At 37.9% G+C, this 24998-nt stretch overlaps 1 protein-coding gene across 4 annotated transcripts in view; it reads left to right on the top strand.

Moving 5' to 3' along the window:
* Positions 1-24598, top strand: part of sxc (O-linked N-acetylglucosamine (GlcNAc) transferase sxc) — an 83956-nt gene extending 59358 nt beyond the window's left edge. For 2 of the 4 annotated variants that reach the window (XM_087346659.1, XM_087346660.1), the window contains 12 exons: positions 1371-1838; positions 6648-6737; positions 8117-8464; positions 9158-9311; positions 11564-11845; positions 13887-14129; positions 15959-16279; positions 16725-16910; positions 18549-18776; positions 19429-19681; positions 20603-20726; positions 23150-24598. In XM_087346659.1, coding sequence (XP_087202785.1) covers positions 1693-1838; positions 6648-6737; positions 8117-8464; positions 9158-9311; positions 11564-11845; positions 13887-14129; positions 15959-16279; positions 16725-16910; positions 18549-18776; positions 19429-19681; positions 20603-20726; positions 23150-23303 — 2529 coding nt within the window. In that variant the 5' untranslated portion in view covers positions 1371-1692 and the 3' untranslated portion in view covers positions 23304-24598. The remainder of the gene's footprint in view (positions 1-1370; positions 1839-6647; positions 6738-8116; positions 8465-9157; positions 9312-11563; positions 11846-13886; positions 14130-15958; positions 16280-16724; positions 16911-18548; positions 18777-19428; positions 19682-20602; positions 20727-23149) is intronic. The other 2 variants (XM_087346657.1, XM_087346658.1) reach the window with 1 other exon arrangement.
* The last annotated feature ends 400 nt before the right edge of the window (positions 24599-24998 follow it).

Below are 24998 nucleotides of genomic sequence, written 5' to 3'. Positions count from 1 at the left end.
TTATTGTATGCTCTTTGTAAAAACCACAAAACTTTTTCTGGGAGGCTGTATATCCGTAGATGTGTGATGTTCATGATCTTCAAAACGGCATTTGTCGCGCGCGCCTGCTTTGCTTGCGTGTAACGCATTGATGTCGGAGAAGTTGCCGATACAACAAGGCGAACCATTGAAAACCCCCCGTCGAATGACTCATTCCTTCCTTCCCTTATACTTTACATTGTGATTATCGACTACGGGTCCTTTGTAACATGAATTTTATCTCTCTCTTACATCCACCACTTCATGATTCGGTGACAGGCATAATTTTGCTTACTGGAAATTATGACCACTATTTCTGGATTCGTGTTTAAAAGTGTATACTGCTTTGAATTCAAATTCATATTACTAATTTTACTAAAACCGCTAATGTTTTGGAAGCAGCCACGTTAGTAGCCTCGCATTCAGTGAGAAACTGATTTTAGCTCATGTTTTCAGTTTAAATATGTATACAGAATTATGATGGACATGTGATTTTGTAGTAATTTTTAACCATTTGCCGGATTTTCGTTAAACTTGTCGTATTCGTCATGGAGACTACTCCCACTGTTTTATTTTTCTGACATGGCGGCTGTGCGAACTTCTGAGTTGGGATCGACACTGGGACACTTGATCTTGAAATTTGTTATAGTAGATCTTCGGCAATTATGCAACTTCTGTTCAAATATTGTTGTACATTGTTGAGCAACTACACAAAAATTCTATTTTATGATGCTAACTGATGTACCATTGTAGCTAGAGTTGTGAACTTTTGTGTAGATTGATCTTAAAGTTACTGGTTAACAAACGTGGTGACCATACAAAACTTTGAGGTTCTGTTGAATACTTTTTTAATATAATGAGAATCTCGACTAGTGGAAGTTTACACATAAATGAATTAGATATGTGCTAGTACTCATGTGTGATTGGTCATGGAAGAGGGCAGAAGAGGGAAACCAGTTATTTAATTTCTATCTTTATAAAAATACATCCATACACTCAGCTCAACATAATAAAAAAGCAGTTCTGGTTTACTGTACTGCATTGTGCTTTAACATCCATGCAGTTCTCTAAGAACAGCCACTTTATTTTTTTGTTTTAGTATTTGCCATGTGGTTTATATGAGTAGACAGTAACTTAATTGAAAGCTCTGGTTAATCATATTTTTTCTGCAAGACTAAAAATATGATAGGTTTTTATGGAACGTAATAAAGTAAATGTCCATACCTTGAGCAGGACTGGAATGCTCAACACAAATAACAATGATAGCTCTATCTGTTATGAGGTGTCTTTCACTGAGATTGTTTGCATTCATTTCTGTCTGTACTGGATATTAGTTGATTGTACATTTTTAGTGTCAGAATTAAGGCTGTTTTTCATCACTGCCTTTTAAAACAATTGGGCTATCAAAGAAAGTGACTGAAAATATTCCTTTCCATCAGTGTGAAAATTGTAAAGTTTGAAAAGATGAATATGTATCATGTTAAGGAGTTTGAGGCACAGTGAAGGGACAGTACTTTTAGTAACCTAAAGTGGAGAAGACAGTTTACAGTGAATATCAGGGGGCCTGTATACTTATTTGGGCCCCCCCCCCCACACATACACACACAAGACCTTGTATACAGTGTTAACTTACTGGCTGTGAAAGTCTGACATGTCTGGGTGCTCACTGACACGATGGACTACCAGTGCATCATCGTGTACACAATCATCACCATTCTGCCGCCAAACCGGCCTGGTTTGGCTGCCAATACCCAGTGGGAACCACAGGGTGCTGCTGCCCGTGCTTGCTGCTTTGCATGGATCAAATGTTGTGTCAAGAGGTGTGCATTCTGTGTGCTGTGGGTCCAATATAGTCATATCTACATGGTGGACATAGTTTCTTGAAAACTTGATAATTCCTCAACTAGTCCAAGAAATTTCCTGCCTCTGTCAGACCTTAAGATTCACAGATACCTTCCAGTAGATCCTACCCTGAACCATCTAAATACAGTCTACATCTTCACACCCTGTTCCTGTAAAAATCAATTTTAGTAGGCACACCAGCAAAAAAGTGTAATGTGATATACAGTAGCTAACTAACTAACTAACTAACTAGATGGCTTACCGAACCCGAAGGTTCATCACCGAATTAACCAAAGCCCTCCACCGGACCCTGTCCTGGGCCAACAAAATCCAGTTTCCTTCAACTCCTATCTCCCATAGATCCCGCCTGAGATTATCCTCCCATCTACGTCTAGGTCTCCCCAGCGGTCTCTTCCCTTCAGGTTTCCCAACCAGTACCCGGTGCACACCTCTTGTCCCATCCATGCGCGCTACATGTCCCGCCCATCTCACCCTTCTCGACTTAATCACCCTCACAATACTGGGGGAGCAGTACAGATTTTTAAGCTCGTCATTGTGCAGTTTTCTCCACGCCCCATCGTCTTCCCTCTTAGGCCCAAATATCCTCCTCAACACCCGATTCTCAAACACCTGCAATCTGTGTTCCTCCCTCTGAGTGAGAGACCATGTTTCGCACCCATACAAAACAACAGGCAAGATTATTGTTTTGTATACTTTAATTTTCAGGTTCTTAGAAATCAGACGGGAAGACAAAATATTTTGGACTGAGAAGTAGCAAGCATTTCCGGAATTTAGTCTCCTCCTAACTTCCTCACAAGTATCATTTTGATTTGTTATTGTTGTTCCCAAATATTTGAACTTTGTAACCCTTTCAAAGGATTTATTAGCTACCCTAAGATAATTTTGCCCGCCTGTCTTCTGATGACGAGATACTAACATGTACTTAGTTTTTTCTGAATTTACTTCCAGCCCCACTTGTCTACCAGCCTCTAGTAAAACTTCTGCGTTCCTCTTTATTGTATTTATATCGTCCCCCAATAAATTAACATCATCAGCATATGCCAATAGCTGATGTGTCCCGTTCAATTGCAAACCCTCCTGCCTACCTTGGACCTTCCTGATGGCGTATTCTAGCGCAAAGTTAAAGAGCAAGGGAGACAAAGCATCTCCTTGTTTTAGACCGTTCTTGATGAGGAATGTCTCAGATACATATTTACCTACTCGAATTTTGCTGCAGGTTTCATTTAAGCACATTTTTATTAGACCCACTAGCTTCTTTGGTATACCAAATTCAATAAGAATATTATATAGCACTTCTCTCTTCACAGAGTCATAGGCTTTTTTGAAATCTATAAATAACTGATGTACAGTCCCACCGAACTCCCATTTTTTCTCTAGTATCTGACGAATGCAAAAGATCTGATCAATCGTTGATCTGTTTCGTCTGAACCCACACTGATGATCCCCAATAGTTTCATTCGCATATGGGGTTAATCTTGCCAAAAGAATGTTGGATAGAATTTTGTATGAGGTTGATAGCAGCGATATTCCTCGGTAATTACCACACTCAGTCTTGTCCCCCTTCTTATAAATAGGAATAATTATGGATTCCTTCCATTGATGTGGCATCTCTTCCTTATCCCAAATTAACTGAATAAGCTTATGGATCCTCATATGCAACCCTTTGCCACCTGCTTTAATTAATTCGGCCGGAATCTGATCAATTCCTGGAGATTTATAACTTTTCAACTTCCCAATGGCTAGTTCCACTTCATCTAAGCTAGGTTCTGGCACCAACAGTTCAGCTGTATGCATTTTAATCTGTCTAATATCACCAGTATTATGAACATTTAAGAGCTTGCTAAAGAAATTTTTCCACCTATTCACAATTTTTATTGGATCTGCAAGCAAATTGCCACTATCATCCTTTACCAAATTAGTCTGGGGTTGATATCCTTTCTTAAAGTTATTAATGCCTCTGTACAGGTCTCTGATGTTTTTTTCCTTATTATTTGTCTCAAGTTCAGCAATTTTGCCCTTCAGGTATTCCCTTTTCTTAGTCCTAAAGGTTCTACTAGCCTCACGTCTCACGTTACATAGATTATCCGCATTTGTTTTGTTTGGGTTCTGCAACCATTGAAATTTTGTTTGCTTCCTTCGATCTATTAATTTTGAACATTCTTCATCAAACCACGGTTTATTTTGCTTTCTCCTGTAGTATCCTAGTTTCTCTTTTGCTGAAATTTTGATGCAGTTTCTGACATTTTCCCACTCCCTGTTGATGTCCACACTTTCATTATCCTCATTTGTCTCTAAAATTTGAAACCTATTCGAAATTTCAACTTGATATTGTTCCTTTGCCTCTCCCTCACTTAATTTTTTCAAATCAAATCTTTCTGTGTCAAAATTTTGTTTAGTTCGTCTACTTACTGAAAGCCGCTCCCTCACTTTTGCTACCACCAGATAATGATCAGTGTCGCAATCTGCTCCTCTGAATGATCTCACATCAATTACATTTGTCTGCCTTCTCTTATCTACTAAAACATGATCTATTTGATTGTGTGTTCTGCCATCTGGGGAAGTCCAAGTGTATTTATGAACATCACGGTGTGGAAATTTTGTACTTTTTACAATTAAATCTTTTGACGTAGCGAAGGTCACTGCTCTGACGCCATTATCATTACTAAGTGCATGGAGACTCTCGCTGCCTATTGTGGGTTTGAAGACATCCTCCCTCCCAATTTTTGCATTGAAATCTCCTAGCAGAATTTTCATGTGATACTTGCCAAATGTATCAAATACTGATTCCAATTCTTCATAAAAGCTATCCTTGATATCATCGCTTTTGTCTTCAGTTGGGGCATGAACATTAAGGACAATGATGTCGCACCAACGTCCTTCCAAAATTACGTAAGACAACCTGTCACTAACAAATTCTACTCTCTTAACTGCTGCCCTAATTCTGCTATGAACAAAAAAACCCGTCCCTAGCTGATGATTGTCATTCCCCTTTCCATAGAAAAATGTAAAATTGTCCACTGGGATCGTGCCCTCCCCCTCCCATCGCACTTCCTGCACTGCCACTAAGTCTAACTTATAATTCCCTAATTCCCTACACACTGATTTCAGTGCCCCAGCCCTATAGAGGCTCCTAATGTTCCAGGTACCAAATCTCATGTCCTTTTTCAATTGCCGTGGTCGTGCCAAAGAGTCCGTCCTGATCCGAGGCTTGGTTGATTTTTTCGTAACACATATTTTTTTTTAAAGGTGAAAGGTTGTTAGCCCTACACCCAACCCCCAACCTGGAGGACCAGGGTATCACTCTTAGTCTAGCGCATCTCCTTAGACCTGTCCGGCTTGGGTGACCCTACCATGAGCCGAAGCTCAGGCCGGCATAGCCCTAAGGGTCATTTGAGCACGCAAGCCTCCTCACCCGGCAGATTGCCTTCGACAAGGTGGTGATACCTTCGAGAAGGGATATACAGTAGCTGACAACTAAATAGCAGGATTGTGCAGCAGCTGATTCTACCAGTCAGTTGACACAGCTTGGATCACGTGGACTACATAATTCAGTGGTAGTAGTTTTGATTGGTTCCATCCCTCCTTTTATTTTCCCTTGTATTAGCCACAGATGAAGAATATTAATTTTCTTAGCCTTTTACAAGAGTTTTGGAAGAACCTGGAGTTTTTAAAGAAATTCTGGCTGGTGATGACACTTGGATCTTTCAGTATGACCATATACAGAATTCCAAACTGAGACAAAAATAGAGCTCAAAGGTCAAAATCATGCAGATTCTTTTTTATGTTAAAGGAATTAGTTATTGTGAATTTGTTCCAAAACAGTCAACTAAGCATTCTGCCTAAAAGTTTTGGGATGTTTTTGGCACCATATTTGTCAAAACAGATATTTCACTTGGTTTATCATGTTTACAGAAGGATCTCATTTTCATTAATTTGAAGACATTCTGAATAATATATTGATAGTATTAAAATAACTTTTCCACTTATTTCCAGCATTGTTTCTGGGGATGGCAGAAATGTTGGGATGTGTTTGAAAATTGGAATGGGAATACTTTGAAAGTGACCACTGAAGGTTAATAGCTTTGTTTAACATGGCCAGTCCGGTTATTTAATTGTCAGGCTGTGTAAATCTGTCTTCATTCCTTTCTAATGAATAGCTCAGTCAGTAAACTGACTGGCTATGGGCTACGCATATCAGATTTGATGGAGATGCAGACTTTTTCTTTTTATTTCATATCCAGACCAACAAAGTGACCCATACAGCCCATCCTACTCAGTGTATAAAGGGTACTCTGCCCTTGCTTGTAAAGCAGTTATAGTGTTAAAATAATCACTTAGCAGATTTACTTCTGAGCTGAGAATAGTTTTAAATTCCATCATATTATACATTTTCATGGGGGGTGCTTAATTACATGTATGTTTTCTTTTTATCTTGACTTGTTGATTTAAATTGGAATTAAGACTTACAGAGTTATATTCAGCTGCAGTTTCATTTGATGTTAATTACAGTAAATGAAAGCAACAAAAGAAACTGGTGTTAATGTTCATAATTTGCTCCAAGGTCTCACTTGTAATGGTTTTCAAATAAGAGTAATTTAAAGTTATTTAATTGTAGTAAATTTCTTATTGAGTTACTATATTTACAGAAGTATGCCTTCCACTCTCTTCATTGGTGCCCTTACTAGCATTTGATTTTTAACAGAAGAGTTACTTACCGCTTGAGAGATGCAAAAGTCTGAGTTATGTGCTACTATTGTTTGTTGCAGAGCGGTAGCAGCCTACTTGCGGGCACTCAACTTGAGCCCCAACAATGCAGTCGTACATGGAAACCTGGCCTGTGTCTATTATGAACAAGGGTAAGTAACCCTCTTTACATTGCTGTACATTTGTTATTTATAAATGGATTAAATACAATAAAACCAGGCTAAAATGTAACCTGGATTAAAGATGTCCCTGACTTCCAAAAATACTTCTTGACAATATATGATGAAAATCAATGTAAAATTAGTGTATTAAATAGAAATAGCTAAGGGAAGGAGGTCCAACCACTGAGGAAGTATGTGCAGAATATTAATGAACATTTTTTTATAAAGTATGTAAAGAAGATAAAAAGAAAGGAAACTAAAAATCTGTTCTGCTCAATAACAGTGTAGTGTGTATGTGTAAGAGGAATGTCTGACTTCTGATTTGAATCATAAATACATCATATGCATTAAGTACATTGTTCTTTCACCCTCAGGTACCTATCTGATAAACAGAAAAAGGGTTTAAAATGAAAATATGCTCAGGTCTCTTAGATTCATTTATAAGTAGGTTTTACTGTTAATGAATACCTGCTGTTAATTTTATTGGGGCTTTCATGAGAGTAGTCTTCACTTACTCACCCACAACATAAACAGATTTTATAATCCAAAGTGTAATCACTGTTTTCTTATTGTGTAAATAATGAACCTGTCATATTAAAATAATAGTTTAGGATATCTTGACTTATTCTCATGTGGGTAGTGCCATAAAGACACTCCACAATGCATATTCATAAACCTAAAATAGCATGAACTGTACTGAAAAATTTTGTTTAGATCTTTAGTGCTTATCTTGTAACCTGTCTAGTAGTGTTTGCAAGGGTGGTGTCATGTGAAACAATCCTTTTTTTATATATAGAGAATCCTGCTGTCCTAGCTGCCATAATACTCAGAAAGTTGAAGGAACTTTTCTGTCTTGTAAATTGTCACCCTGCCCCCTTTTAACTTAATGACAGTTTTGACATGTCAGCAGTCTAGTTCAGTCAGTTGTGGACATTTATTAAGAAACAAATGTACTAAACACTTTAGAATCTGTTGTGGCATTTGAAGTCAGTTTCCTGCGCAATCACTGTCTGGAGTGAGAGCAACAGAAGTAGGAAACTTTCTTTCTGCATGAATTTGTAAAGAAGATTATTGTTAATATTTTATTTTTTAATTTGTGTTCTTCAGTTTGTGGTGACTTAATGCAGGGAAAGGGTTCCAAATTGCCCTTAAAATTTCTTATGCTATTTAGTAACTGTTTCTTTATCACTTTCTGATATCCAGTGCAGGATATTATGAATAATTTGAGTAAAGAAGTCTTTATAATTCCATTGCATTGTTTAAACATTTCTAATAAATAATAGTTTGCTATTGCTGTGTTAAAATATTAAATCCAATGACGTGTGTTTTTCTTATTTGTTTTTATTTTCATAAACTATATGTCATTGCAGGCTTATTGACCTGGCTATTGACACATATCGCCGTGCCATTGAACTGCAGCCCAACTTCCCAGATGCATATTGCAATTTGGCAAATGCTCTCAAGGAAAAGGGTCAGGTGGTTGAGGCAGAGGAGTGCTACAACACTGCCCTGCGTCTCTGTCCTACACATGCAGATTCTCTCAACAATTTGGCCAACATTAAACGGGAGCAAGGCTACATTGAAGAAGCAACTCGTCTCTATCTCAAGGCCCTGGAGGTTTTTCCTGAGTTTGCAGCAGCACATTCAAACCTGGCATCTGTCCTGCAGCAGCAGGGCAAGCTCAATGAAGCCCTTATGCACTATAAAGAAGCCATTAGGCAAGTATCTTTCATGTTATTACAGCTTCATTTTCTTTGTGTAACAATCTCAGGCATTTATCTTGCTGTGAATATCAAAGGTCAAGTCATTTGTAACTGTAGACTAGATAACACCCTTTTGTAATACTGTATGATGGGACATGCAAAAATGTTTATTCCTTCAGCTTCTTCAAATTGAAGCTTGTGTCTTCTCCTTATTTAGGAAATTCTTAGTGAGGTAGGACATGGACTGTACTCATATTAGAATTCAGCATCTAAAAATATCTCTTCCTTTTCTTGTCTCCATGGGTTAGGCAACTTATTGCCTGACCTGGCCCAGAATCTGTAGTGTCTCCTTGGTTTTCCTCTTACTCTTTGCCATGCAGGTAATTCCATACTATATTTGGCAACATGTTTTCACACCCATTCTATCTAAAAGGTCTTTCCATCCCTTGTTTATTTGCAGGTGCACATGTGCATGTGTGTGTCCAGCTAAAGCTATTTATAAATTTTTCATATCTTTTTTGTCTGTTCTCCTATCCATGTTTCCTCATGTTTATGTCTCACTACTGTGTTTTATCTATGCTTTAAGCATTATTTTGTATTTTGGTCATTATTTTACCGAAGTGTTAATACTAGCCAGTATTTTGTATGATTTTAAATATATACTCCTTTGCCCATTTAAATACTAATAGTGCTCTTTCCCTTTCTTAGGATCCAGCCAACATTTGCAGATGCTTACAGCAACATGGGCAATACACTTAAAGAAATGCAGGATGTCCAGGGAGCTCTCCAGTGCTACACTAGAGCCATCCAAATCAACCCAGCATTTGCTGATGCTCATAGCAACTTGGCTTCAATACACAAGGTATTCACATTGGTTTATATTGTCATTCTTCTTGACTGTTATAATTTGTCACACTTATTTAATGTGATTTGAAAAATCTGTGACAATGATGTACTCTTATCATGAGAATATACCAGGTGATTCAAAAAGGACTTTACAACTTTGAAAGTGTATAGAAATTTATTCAGAAGGCTTACAGAATCGGTTGAGGTGTCATTTTGTAGCAAAATAAATCAAGTTTGACTCACGCTGTGCTGTAGTACCGAATTCCGTCACCGCGAGCGCAAGCGGCAGTACATTTGAAAATGGCTCTAAAATTTTCTCATACCACAGTTAGAGGAAGATGACCAAAAAGGACGCATTCACTTCCAGCAAGACAGCGCACCACCTCACTACCTCACAGAAGTCCAGGATTTCCTCAATAACCGTTTCCCAGGTCGGTGGATTGATCGAACAGGGTCGATAGCATGGCCACCTCGTTCTCCAGATTTGACACCTCTCGATTTTTTCTTATGGGGTTTCATTAAAGATCATGTGTATGTTCCACCCTTACCTGTCAATCTCACTTAGCTCAAAGCTCGAATCACCGTCGCAGTTGCAGAAGTGACACCAGATATGCTGGATCATGTTTGGCAAGAAATTGATTTCAGGTGGGATGTCTGCAGTATCACCAATGGCAATCACATCGAACCAAAATGACTGTTTGAGGTAAAACTTGATTTGTTTTGCTACAAAATGACAGCTCAACCGATTCTGTAAGCCTTCTGAATAAATTTCTATACACTTTCAAAGTTGTAAAGTCCTTTTTGAATCACCCTGTATTCTTTGAACTTTGTGCATTGTATAAAACAGTTACAGTGTTTTAGAGTCTTTCCCTGTTCTCATTTTGCTTTTGGTCTTGCTTCGTGGAGAACATTTCTATTTACCTGATCTTTCAGTCTTTATAATCTCTCTCTCAACATACCATGCTTCAGTTAGTTCATTGAATTCCTGGTGACGTGTTCAAACATTAAATGCCATCTTTGGGCCATACTTATTTTACAAAGTAACAGTGTGCCAAACTTTTAATTCTCATGAAATGTTTTAAAATTTGTACTTGTGTTTGGATTTCTGAACAGTTGCATTGATCATGTTGGTGCAGAGGTTGTCTCTTATTCTTATATTTTATTTTCTGTGTAAGTCTTTGTCATTCATGTTATGTGACCAGTATTAGCTTGTAGTAAAATTTTGTCCTGGATATGACATATTTAGTGTTAAAACATGTCACCAAAAATGGCATGAATGAATTAGAGCAGAAAAATGAATTATTGGGTAGATGGTGTAAATAAACAAATTACAGAAAGAAAAATACAGCTGGAATGCCAAAATGTAAATTCTGAAGTTGTGTTTACACTCATCATGACTGTCAAAATATTATCTAAAACGTGTGTATGAAATTAGAGCTTTAAGCAGATTTTGCTCTGTAATGAAAAAATAAGTATTAAAGATGAAAACATTAATTATTCACATTTGTTTCTTTCCATACAAAAGCAGCATTCCCGACTCAGTGTCAGTGAACTATTAAAAGTATTGTGGTCTTGAAGGTGGTTATCATGATATTGGACAAAACATATGAACTTATAAAATCTGATCCAGATAGTTGGAGTCACAAAAGTTGGGAACAATGTTTTTCCCTTGAAGGACACTTTTCAACTGAGAACTCAAAATTACTTCTCAAGTTAACATTTGAATTTAAATTTTCTGTGCTTGTCAGTTGAAGTCATATTATAGATATATAAAATCATGCATACAAACAAAACTGTTTACACTAGAAAAGACACTTAGTGCCAGATGTGTTTTGACCGTAAGAGGTCATCATCAACAAATTAATTCATACAATTCATAAGACGGTGGTTTGTTATAAAGCATAAAAGTTGCACCTAAGTTGAGTTACTTAACTAAGCTAAGTAACTCAATTTAGATAATACACCAACTCTTGCGCAATTAATATCCATTGTGGTATTACATGAAGTTTGGTTTTGTAAAGTGCAACCTTTTATGCTTTATAACAAACCATCGTCTTATGAATTGTATGAATTAATTTGTTTGCCACTGATGATGACCACTTGAAGTCGAAACTCATATGGCACTAAGTGTCTTTTCAAGTGTAAACAGTTTTGTTTGATTGCATGATTTTATATATCAATACACTGCACATTATGCAAGGTTTTAAGATTATTGTAGATACCAATGCCCAGTCATGTGAGTGAATGCAGAACATTTTTTTCCCCCAGGATTCTGGAAATATCCCAGAAGCGATCCAGTCATACCGCACAGCACTCAAGCTCAAGCCAGACTTCCCAGATGCATACTGCAACTTGGCCCACTGCCTTCAGATTGTATGTGATTGGACTGACTATGAGGCACGAATGAAGAAACTAGTCAGCATTGTAGCTGAGCAGCTAGACAAAAATCGCTTGCCTTCAGTGCATCCACACCACTCAATGCTGTACCCACTTTCCCATGAATTCAGAAAAGCCATTGCTGCCAGACATGCCAATCTCTGTCTAGAAAAGGTAAGAGTAAGTGTTTCCTTCTTGCAGCTTAGAAATACATGTTAAATTCACATTTTCAAATTGCCCAGTGACAGGAAGTATTCTGTTCTTCTGTCACGAACATTTATAAACACCTGCATTTGAAATCGTCTGTTTACTAAAGAAGCTTAAAATTGGGACTTCAGATTAGTAAATTGCTAAACATTAACTGAAATATAGTGTCAGTGTTCTTAAATTTGCTAGATTAATAAATGGATAAAACTGAGCAGTTAGAAATATAGTGTCACTGTTTCTAAATGTGCTGTTCTGAGGGCATTATGGTTGATTATTTTGTTCTCCAATTCTTCTCACTGTTTATATAACACAGTAAGTGCAGATGTAATTGCACATTTTTTCCATGCCTTTTTTCATTATTTTTAAATTCCTTCCTATAGAAAATACAGCTAATAACACATTAACATATTTATTTACACATAATTAATGCATTTTGTTCACATAAATGGCCGTCTTCTAGGTTGTTGCACTGTGTAGTCTGGTAGAAGTTTACCGACATTCCAGAGATCCTTGCTGTCTCCATCATCAGAGCACCCTGATGGAGTCAAGCAACATTTTGGCCCACATGCACTTTGAAGTTGTGCAGGCCTGGCTTGGAGCACTTTGTTAATATAAAAAGTACAAATTGTCTCTGTGAAATCAGACTGGAATACCTTTTTGTGTATATTAATCAGTTAAACTTTTAAGAGTGCTGTCTTCTGGGTTGTTGTGCTGTGTTCTCCGGTAGATGTCCCCCATCACTTCAGAGGTCATGCTGCCTACAGCAATCTTCAAACTCACCACCGTGAAAACCTCAAATCCTACACAGTTAAACCGTGTCCATCATTTAAGTTATTTTAAATCACATTGTTTCTGAAGGTGGTTTCTCTTCTATCTGCAGGTAGGTGATAGGAAAACAAGGCCTACTCTGTTCTGACCCCTTGGCAAGTTAGTCTTAAACTTGGATCCCACAGGGGCCAGGTTTTACACTAGCTTGGGAAGGGTCCCAACAGAATAGGTTCTGTCCTCCCACCAGTCACTTGAAGACAATAGTAGAACCAACTTCTGAAAAGTTGTGGTTTAAAAATTTATAGACAGTGCATGTGTTAATGCAGTTGATTCATTTTGCCAAAATACTGGGCATGTGGATTAGGTGCTACAACTGAACAAATCTCTCTCTCTTTTGTTGTGTAAACTCCAGTATATTGCTGAGAGGGAGATCAGGGAAGTTATAGTTGAAATGCTTGGTTCTGATGTTTTAAAATTACACATTTTGAGGACTGGATCTGTCCTCACCTTCAGGTGTAGTGAAGGGGAAGGGCACCTACTGTGTGGGTGTCCGTTACAATGAGCTCAATCACTGGACAGCCTAGGTCAGAACAACTACAAGTGTATAAGCACCTGAGATCAGGTTATGTCAACAGGAGATAATAAGATTAACAATAAAAATTATAAGAAGGCATTTGAATGTCAAGTCTAAAGCAAACATATGATGGAAATTAAAATACATTAAACCAAATACAGAACCACCCAATTCAGGAACCCCATGCAAGAGAGATACATTGTATGATTTTATAACATTAGACAATGGACAAGGTACAAAGACCCAACATTCCAGATAGTTTTTCGTTAGTAAAATTTCTGTATCACTTTAATTGCCTATGAAGAGGAAAAAAGAATTTTGTAGACATTGTTAAATGGCAAAGTCAGTGAAATTGACTGGTGTTTGTGAAATAGAAATTACTTGAATAATGTAGAAGAGAAGAGCTTTGTTCATTGAAGTGTCGACAAAAGTGACTGTCTTCATAGGTCTTGCAGTCTAAAGATATTGTCCAGCATTTTAGATAAGCTTACTGCCTCCAGCACCTTGATGTTACAAGCAGTAAGCTCCTCTGAATACATAAATCATTATCTTCTGTACTATGCAGTGCCACATCCCAGAATACAAACATCTTCATACTTGTTACCATGAGAACTTCAAATTTCACCAGGGTTTGTTTTCCTGCACATTAATTTGCTTTGTTAACAGATTCATGTTCTACACAAACCCCCATACAAGTATCCAAAAGACCTGGCTGGAAACCGCCTGCGTATAGGCTATGTGTCTTCAGACTTCGGAAACCATCCAACATCACACTTAATGCAGTCAATCCCAGGTCTGCATGACAGTACCAAGGTAGAAGTTTTCTGCTATGCATTAAGTGCAGATGATGGGACCACATTCCGAGCCAAGATAGCCAGAGAGGCTGAACATTTTGTAGATCTATCACAGGTAAAGTTCCTTGCACTAAATACAAGTTAAATCTCTTCTTGTTTAAGATCTTTCTTACAGTGTACATTGGGTTATACTTATATGGTGGTGGGATGTGTGCACGTGCATGTGTGTGTTGGTTTGTTGTGTGAAAACTAAGGTAGGAAATGTGCTTTGCACTCAGTGTCAGGAAAGCAATGGGTATTGAGCAGGGACAGAAAACTTTTAGATGTTTCGGCTGCAGTTCTGATAAATTTTGTCTGTGTTAACATTGACAGCCACTAGACAGTTTGATATGGTAATTTGCAAAAAAAAAATACATTTTTTGCTGTTGCTTTGTGCTCTCACCCCAGATATCAAACATGTGGTTGGTTGCTCAGGAAAAGCTGTAAGATAACAATATTGTACCTTCACTTTGATACCACTTATAACCATTTGTTTCATTGTCAGAACGGTCAAAGAATGGAAGAACTTTTTAAAAATGTGCAGCAAGACATGTTATATTAAATACACTGGGGTTATTCTGAAAAAAACAAGGATGGCTGGCATCACTTTTTATTGGTAACATTTTATGTAGATTCGGCTCAAGGAAGCAGAGAGGATGTACCCCTTATGGATAACATTTTGGCACAAATGAGTGGGAAGTACATTTGCTACTGTTCACAAAAGGATTGATTATTTTTCAATTATGTATACAGTGAAACCTCGATGCATCGTTTTCGGCGGGGGTGGGAAATAAAAACGATGAATGCGGGAAAACGATAGATGCGGGAAAGCATTAAAAATTTTAAAAAAAACAATGTTTCTCTTTCAAAGTTACTTCTTTTTACCAAAAAAGTCTTTAATGGACAACTGGTTTGTCGAAACTTTACGTTTTAGACCAAACAGAGCACTTTCCACGTTCAAAATGTTTTCCTCGTCACGTTCACTAATATTAAGCGCATAAAAGAACGACTTCACTTTCGCCAATGCAGCGTGTGCTTCGGCAAAACTCGGCAAAGCTTCGGGCTCGCATTCGTCGTCTTCGTCTTCCTCACCACTCCAACCCCCTTTGCGGACAATAACAGGAAGAATGGAAATACTATTACTGCCGAACTCAACGAAATGTAGCTGTAGAAGACCCTGAACCGCTGGAAACGAGATGAACCAGAAGAATGAAAAAGTTTCGCTCGCCTTTCCTTTGTACTTGTAATAAAAGCATTTGTGAAGAAATTCACACTGCACATGCCATCTGGCATCGCTGGAACGAAATATGAGTGCACCCTAATTAAAATCGTAAAATTTCTGACAATGAGCACCGCCATTCACTTCAACTATCACCCCTGCACCGCTGACCCTCATTCCAAAAGAATGTGCTGGTTGGGCGACATAACAGGTTACCACTACTGTGTATTCCAAAAACATTGTGCGTCTTTCGGTATTAATTTATCTCAAAACCCAGCATTTTAAATTCTCAGAAACGATCATTGCGGGAAAATTGTGGGCCGGGACTAAGATTTTTGAACGATCGATGCGATAAAACGATAGTTCGAGGAACGATAGAAGCGGGAAAATGTAACATTATTTTATATGGGATGTATTCGGGACTGAACAAAACGGACGATGCATCCGGGAAAACGATAGTTCCAGGAACGATGGATAGAGGTTTCACTGTATTCTTGCTTTCACTGTATGATTTCAACTATATTTGCCACTGGTCTCTGTTAACTAGCAGTTAGTGTGCAAGTGCAAACATATTTCAGGAGCCTTGATGAAACTGTCAACCACGGATGTTCAGAATCCATACATATTTTAATAGAACTGCCATTGAATTTAAAATTTAATATGTACATGTTGATAATGTGTTGTAGATTCCATGCAATGGCAAAGCAGCTGATCGCATAAATGCTGATGGAATTCATGTATTGGTGAACATGAATGGCTATACAAAGGGTGCCAGAAATGAGATCTTTGCGCTAAGACCTGCGCCAGTACAAGTTATGTGGCTGGGTTATCCTGGCACAAGTGGAGCCAGCTTCATGGACTATCTCATCACTGATGTGGTGACCTCACCCCTGGAGCTAGCTAGCCAGTACAGTGAGAAGCTTGCATACATGCCACACACTTACTTCACTGGTGACCATAGACAGATGTTTCCCCACCTTAAGGAGAGAGTCATTCTTACAGACAAGGTAAGTAATTTTTTCTAGCCAAATTACTATGTGCAGCACATAACATTGTCTTGACAAACAGTATTTATAATGTTTTTCTTCTAAATTAGTATGTAGATGATTCTTATTTACTACAAATTTCACTTTTCTGTCATTACTGTTCTCACAGTAACGTATTTCAAATGTTGTTGTTACATACAAGCAAGCCATTTCTACTTGTTTTCCATTCCTGAGTGCAAACTGTTTGGTGTAGTGATAATGCTATAGATGTGTGTTCAGAAAACTGACTCACCCTCATCATTCTCTCACACAAGAGATAAGTTTATGAGCATGGCCTCCATAAAAGAAATTCTTCCATCTTGTTTCAAGTTTAACATTTTTAGAAGCAGTGCTGAACAGCCTTAGTTTGCAGAATAAGTTGTGATCTTAAGCAGTTTTGTAAGATAGTTTGTTTCTGTTTTTGTAGTTTGGTGCCAAGAAGGAAGTTCCCGACAACGTGGCTGTGATCAATGCAACTGACCTTTCCCAAATCATGGAGCACACCCAAGTGAAAGAGATCAGAGAGCTGGTTGCTCCTGACAACAAGCTCAGTACCCGACCTGTTGAGATTTCTCTAAAAGTAGCAGAACTACCCACCACCACACCCATAGAGGTAAACAGGCAGTAACTACAGTCAAATTCTCTGTGATTTGTATGCTCCATCTTTAGCTTTTGCATATTTTTATTTAACTGCTGAGGGTATTATATTGATAATGCATGAGACTCTCACATTATTTACTGTTAATAACATTACCGTTATAGAAAATGTTTCAATTTCTTTGATTTATCCTTTCTTACACCATACATACATTAGTTGATGTTTTGTGCAAATATTCACACAATGTATAATTAAAATGACCAACTTTTTATGAATATTATGGATATAGAAGATGAAATGATCATGTACTTATGCATAATGGTGTACCATTAACCGGGGCAATTGTTATTTTCTATATGCCAATTGTAGTCTTGAATTTTGAATCACACCCAGCTGAACTGCCCTCATTCTTGCATCCTGCCACAGGTGTGTGTGTGTGTGTGTGTCTGTGTCTGTCTGTGTGTCTGTCTCCCCCCCCCAACCATTCCCCTTCACCAAATAATGATTATGGTTGTGATTCAAAGTGGTATATTATATCATGTTAACCACAGGACTTTACTATAAACCCTGTGCCACATTGGTAGTTTTGAAATGCAAATTAAATATGTGAAATTGCAAAATTGAAGAAGTGTGATAATGTTCATAGTAGAAGTAGGGGTAAAAAGAGATACAGGTATCCCTCGATTTACACCAGGGATGTGTTCCTGGACGAACTGGTGTAAATGGAATCAGCGTAAATTGAAACTCTTTTATAATGTAAATCAACATGTGTTCCCAAAACCCAAACATGGACAAGTAATATAATGGCATTACATTTAAAGCACTGAAATAACGTAAATAAAATAAAAGAAATTTAAAAAAATATATTTCATACACTTACAATCGGCAATTCGTTGGTCCCCAGGATTCTTTCATGTGATTGATGTGTACAGTCATCTCTGCTGTTATGCGATAGTTGCATTCATGTAGGACGCCAATCTATAGAAAATCGTGTAGTAAAAATAACCCCAGTACCTCCACAGAGATTAAATTAGTCCTTTGAAAGTTTAAAGTGCCAGGAATGAAATTGCATAAGAGCAAACTCGCATATGCAAAAGTTTGCATTTCACAAACAGCTTTTACCGATTCATCGCTCTCATTGGAGCAAATTCGCGAAACCTACGTAATTGCAGAGATGACTGCATTTATAATCTTTATTGAAAATCATCTATGTAAGAATTACGATTTAATATAAGAAGCAGTACAAGAAACATTGTAAAACGTTATAAATAATAGTAAAATATATTTTTTTCCACTTTTTGACTTGCTGGTTTCAAAATCGGTGCAAATCGAGGGCTACCTGTAGTTCTGTCTGTGCCTACATACCACATCATGAAAATTCATTTTTATCTTGGCACTGGTAGAAGGTGAGGGATCACCTTTACACATCATCTGCTTCCCCCCTCTCAAGGGAACCGAACATACACTTCTTGTACCTACTGGATATTTGGTGGGTGGATCCCAGAGCCAGGTGGATATAATGGTGAGGAGAGAAATCCTGCTTCTGCTAAGAATAAAGCTTGTCATTTATCCAATAGTCATATGGCTCCAGAAGAGCATATAAGCAGGCAGAAAGAGTGAATTCAGTCCCTCTCATCATTGTTATTTTTGCAGACAATGATTGCATCTGGACAAATCCAAACTTCAGTGAATGGTGTGGTGCTTCAGAATGGACTAGCAACAAATCAAACAAATAACAAAGCTGCTACAGGTGAAGAGGTCCCACAGAGCATTGTGATCACAACTCGACAACAGTATGGCCTACCTGATGAGGCTGTTGTCTATTGTAATTTTAATCAACTATATAAGATTGATCCCCTCACATTGCAGATGTGGGTCCATGTAAGTACACACCCTTCCACATTTTGTGTAATCTAAATCCATCCAGAATCGGTGATTTTTTTATAGAAAGGTTGTTATCTGGAGTTGTAATTTTTGTGCCTTTTGGTTAATAGGTGTGAAATAATTTAGTCTCTTTCTGTAAGGAAATAAGATAGGTTGAAAATTCAAACAAAATAGTGAAAATATTTAGATATAAAAATAATGTACATGGATGGATGAAATTAGGAAGAGCCTTATGTATAGTTTGTACTCTTTGCCTGATATTGCTAGGATTGAAATCAAGGATGAGACATGTATAGGAAGAATGAGAAATGTGAACCTGAATGGAAGAGGCCGTGTGGGAAACCTGGGTGTTCATTGGAGGGTAATATTAAAGTGGATCTTAACAGAAATAGGTTGTTAAGATTGGGGTAGGATTCAACGTATTATAATAGAGTTCAATGGCAGGCTTTTTGTTGATGTGGGTTTGGTTCCATGAATGCAGGGAATTTCTTGATCAGCTGAGTACATAGTTTTCAAGGAAAATCTGCATCATCATATTAGAATAGTTTTGACACTAAGTAATACATTGCATATGATAAGTAATGCTTTTGTTTGTTTGTTTGTTAGAAAAGAGAACTTGCTGATGTTCACAAATTGTGTTTGTTGACAGATATTGAAACATGTTCCAAAATCTGTGCTGTGGCTGCTGCGCTTCCCAGCAGTTGGAGAACCCAACTTGCAGGCAGCAGCCCAACAGCTTGGCCTGCCACCGGGAAGGATCCTGTTCAGTAATGTGGCGGCCAAAGAGGAACATGTGAGACGAGGACAGTTGGCTGATGTGTGTCTGGACACACCCCTGTGTAATGGACATACCACAAGCATGGATGTTCTGTGGACTGGCACACCTGTAGTTACTCTTCCAGGTATATCCACTTTCAGGGTATAATTTTTTTCACGTTTGGATCACTCTTTTACTTTTTGTAGCACCGCACTTGAAAATCACTTAGACAAATATTTAGTGTTCCATCTGCCTTTTATAGGGTTTTGTTATTAACTCTTTAGTGGTTAGTTCAGGGACAATGGATTTAATCTTCATAACACCAAATGATCACTTTAGTGTCATGCATGCCTGTATGAGTGATCAGTGGCAGATTTAACTGATCTTATAAACAGCAGCAGGTAGGCCTATATAAATATCTTCATATTGATAAGTCAGAAGAATCTGTCATGGTAGAAGAGTTATTGTCATATTCAGTGGAAGTTGTGTCCAGGTAGTATATTCATAAAAACATAAGCACTTTGAAATAAAGCTCTACAAATTGTGTGGCAGGGTGACAGAACAACTTACATTTTCAAATGAGAACCTGAAGATAAATAAAGTTGGTAATTTGATATAATGTCTTGGATGTGGAGAAATCTGAGGTCTATGTGTTGGACAAATGGGAGTTACATACATTCATGTCCCAACACCAGAAGGAAGCTTCAGAGACAAATCTGGCAGTACCATGAATTACCTGGTCATTAATGAATATAACCCCTCTGTGGTTTATGACAGCAAAAGTGATTAGATGTTCGCTAGTTATGATATGAGCAAAAAAAGGACCTGGAAGTGGACAGAGGAGCTCTTCTTTCACCACACAACCCCACTGTTGAGTCATGTCTAGGACCAACTGAATCCATTCCATATTGTAATACTACCTTCACTCTATTCTTAGGTTACCTAACTTGTTACTTTCCTCGAAGTCTTAACATGTATACAGAGTTGTACAGTATGAGAACATGGTTTATTGAAGTTGAATTGTATGCACCAGCTGTTGTTATTTTTATTGAAAACATTGTTGCAGGAGAAACGTTGGCATCTCGTGTTGCTGCATCTCAGTTGGCAACACTGGGTTGTCCTGAGCTGGTTGCTTGCACCCGCCAAGAATACCAAGATATTGCTGTGCGCCTGGGCACTGACAGAGAGTAGTAAGTATCAGTTACACGTTAATGTGTATGGTGTTAGTCCACAAGTTTAAAAATAAAGGATCTGTCCCCACCTTCATTTCTTCCTTTCTTGCATTGCCATATTATATTGTCATTTTACTGTAAACATCTTATATGTTTATAAATGTAAGATTTGCCATATATACTTGCTTGCTTGTAGTTCGCACCTCTGTCTTAAATAAAAAAAGTTTAGTACTTTGATTGCATAAAAATGTCTTATGAGTTATGTCAGGAATTGCTTTTACACTCGCATCACATTTTGTAACCGCTCTCTTCCTTCCTTGCTGATCGCAAGGAGCCCTACTACGATGTTGTTGGTTGGGATTGTTGGGATCTCTCAGGGTTCCTTGCTCAGCTCAGCTAGTCGGTATGCATCGACTCACTGTCATTCGGTGTCAGGGCCAGATTGAAAACATGGATTGTTTGGAGGTAACACACTATTTATTTAGGACCTGCGTGATCCTTCATGTTTTACACTTTGTAGATTTTACAATCCTCACAACTCACAACTACATGCTGACTTCACAATTACCTCCTTTCTTAATACTGTAACTTTTAATGTAATGTATGAATCTTGAATACTGAATAATCTTGAATGCTGAATAAGGACTATTGAATGACTCTCTGTGGGCAAAATAACCCCCTTTTATATTGTAAGCACCCTTAGGGCTTGACAACCAAAATTCCCAGTTTTGCCCAGAAGGAAAGGTAACATCAAGTCCCATTGGTGTGGGTCCAGGTTCCCTTCGAAGGACCTCCCCTTTCCCATCAATCTTCAGGGAGTTCCTCCCACACTTTTACTTCCAAAAGGGCCTCACTAACTAGCGGTAAAACCCACTTAGGCTAAGAGCAGGTAATTCCTGTACCAGGGAATTTCCAAGTCTGGAAATTCCTAAAACCTCTGCATTCCATGTACTTAAAGTACAGCTACATCACTTAGTATGTAAGACTTGAGGTTCTCACAGCGGTGAGTATGAAGATATCCATCTTCTGGGTTATTGCGCTGTGTAGTCTGGTCGATGTTAACCAACGTTTCAGAGGTCATACTGCCTCCGTCATCAGGGCCTGATGACGGAGGCAGTATGACCTCTGAAACGTTGGTTAACATCAACCAGACTACACAGCGCAATAACCCAGAAGGCTGATATCTACATCACTTAGCATCAGCTGTCCATAGTTGATCCCAAGCTTACAATAGTTCTGAATATAAAGAAAATACAAAGGAATCATAAACTATCAAAAGAGAAAGCAGGACAATAAGTGGCTAATACAAAAACCATATGACCTAGCACATAAAAGTTGGGTTTCTTAAAAGTATAGAATTAGCATACACCAGTACAGGCATTGATGAGCGGTTACAATGTGGTCTTCAGTTGGCACAGTTTGCGATGAATATGCTCTTGCTTTATATTCAGAAATCCTTTTTGCTGTTTATGTTGATCACAATTTGACATGCTTGTTTATTATTTGTAGTAACACTGTCCCACTTCTGTTATGAAAACAGTTGTGTTCATGTGATAATTCTGAGATCAAAAAGACAGAGCATTTCTGGCAGTTGGAAAATGTTTAATTGATTACACAGTCAATCCCTGGTGGCCCTCTATATGCTGCCACCCTCACATTGCACCCATGAAAGTCTTAGAAGAAAAATTCCCTCTGTAATTAGAAATGGAAACTCCCTGGACTATTCATTTGTAAAAATACTGTATACTGTCTGTGTTACTATGAGTTGCCTCTCTGAAAAATGACACAATAGAGAAAGTAGTGGTCTTTGATTAAGATAAGACTTATTCAGAGACTTAGCTTAAATCTAAGACTGCCTAGTAACTTATATAGAGCAGATATTATTTCAGGTTCCTTTGTTCTGCTTATTCTTGTGTTTTATCCATTCATCCTCATCTACCAGTTCTACATATGCACTGACATTTCCTCCACACCTGGTGCAACTGTTACAGTAGTTGATCATCTGCACCACAAGCATTTCTCTACACCACCACCATCACAAACTCTTCATGTCTTCACTTCATCTCTCAACATCATATTCAACCACTACTTTACAAATTCTCAATTACTTCAGCAAGACAACCATCAGTTCACTGCACCATTACTGTCATGTCTTCATAACTTGATCACTGTTAACTACCAACACCTCATTGCACCATGCCAACCTGTTTTACAAACACCATCAACACCTGACCTCAGTACCACTACCTTGCCATACCACAGCCATCAACTCGGTGAATGCATCTCACTACTTGATTGCCATTCCACTACCACCATCAAGTAGCACCTCATTACCTCATTGTACAGCTACCACATCATTACCACAAATGTTAACAAAAAATTATCCAATTACCTGGTGGTGATAATGACAATGTACTTAATACTGTCTGATGCTGTTTCAGCCTAAAGGCTGCACGTGGAAAAGTGTGGCGTGCACGGACAGACAGCCCCTTGTTTGACTGCTTGCAGTATGCTCAGGGCATGGAGAAGTTATATAAGCAGATGTGGGAGCGACATTCCCATGGGGAGAAGCCGGACCATATTGTGGACAAGTAGGCTTTGAGGTACCAAGCATGCTGTGTCTGGAAGTTCTCTTACCCCATTTTTAATGAAAGTTGAATTTATGTTATTGGTAGGATAGCTTAGACCTAGAGTACTGTTTTAGTAGATGCATAATTGGATGTTAAATTTGTAGTTTTATTTCATGCTGTTCATTTGAAATGGAGTCTTTGCCAAACAAGTTTACCTGTTATATCTGTTTACCACATTAATGGCCATCTACACTTATCACAATATTAGCTTTTTATTTACAGATGTTTTCTGGTCTTGTAAGCCATCATCATCATGTAATCCATGATCCCTCTTCAGTCATTTATATAAAGTTTACACACATACCTTATGCATTCATAACACTTAAAAAATTGTCATAAGTGTAGATGGTGAATAATGTGATAACATAGATTATACCAGACACCACAGAAAGTGTATACAGTTAAGACATGTTATATCCCATTGTGTGCTTCCAGACACAATACCCCATGCAAGTAAAATTACTTTGCCTTTCACTTAAATAATCTGTGTTGGATTTTCTGTTACTGCTAAATTATTTTAGTTGGTATGCTGTATGTAAATGTTTCCAGAATTCAAAATTAAAAGCAAAGCAGATCTCTATTGGACTAAACAGGAATCATACATGCACCTTCCACAGAAATGAAATGTGAATGGTTTTTTAATTTTGTTTTAATTATTTTGGAAAAGTAAAGATCAGTTTTCCGTTTCTTGAATTGGCCTTATTTTGAGCATTGTGTATGATTGCCACTGACTTAAATATCGTCTGTCAAGAGTTCATAGAGACGTGTAGTATTGAAACTTGTGACTTGAAAATAGTTTGACCTGTGACACAATATGCATCATTCAAGGTTCTAAAATGTGTTGACAAACCACCGACATCTGGAAACTGTGGAACAGTTTTCTTCCATTATCGATCCTGATAGTATTAGTGTTTGAGAGGAACAGAAATGTGTGTGCTGTATAGTTTGGAATAATGTATGTGACTGATCAGTTTTTCTTTCTTTTTTTTCCCCCTCTTGTTTTTATCATGCTACTTTGTATCTGTTAGTTGGTTTACAAATGAGACTCATTCTTGGTGTAAGATGGTTATAATAAGCAGACAAGAATTAAATACATTTATCCTATATTACTATTCCATATGGGATGTGAGGAGCAAGAAAGTAGTTTCGGACCACATTTGAAGCAAGATCTTTGACATTAGTATGATAATTAGAAGCATTTCATTGTAATTTCATTTCTGAGACACAAAGAATTAAACATTTCCTCTGCAAGTTGCAGAAGATCTTTGATTGGTATAACAACTTTTAGTCACAGAAATTTTGTTACACTAACAGTCAAACATTTTTATTGTGTGTGCAGTCATGCCTGTGCCCAAAGCACATTGATAGCTCATGGCTGAGTTGTATGTATAAACATGATAACTTGACAGTTTTGTCAAGGAATTTGAATTTTCGCATTTCCAAGAACTCTTAGGAATTAAATTAAAATGTCCTAGTTTAGTTTCCCCATTAGCTGATATTCTGGAAGAATGAAGAAGTGTCTCTTAAGAGTGCTGTCCTCTGGGTTGTTGCACCTTGTAGTCTGGTAGATGCCCACCAACGTTTCAGAGGTCATGCTGCCTCCATCATGAGGGCTATGAATAAGCCAATTGAAACCAACCAAAAAAGCTAACTAAGGGCA

The sequence above is a fragment of the Zootermopsis nevadensis genome, unplaced genomic scaffold (assembly GCF_977971745.1).
Source record: "Zootermopsis nevadensis isolate Lab colony 2312 unplaced genomic scaffold, Znev_1.0 Znev_ptg000010l, whole genome shotgun sequence".
Taxonomy (NCBI): domain Eukaryota; kingdom Metazoa; phylum Arthropoda; class Insecta; order Blattodea; family Termopsidae; genus Zootermopsis; species Zootermopsis nevadensis.
Note: the sequence above shows the minus strand (reverse complement) of the source record. Positions and strands in the feature narration are given on the sequence as shown.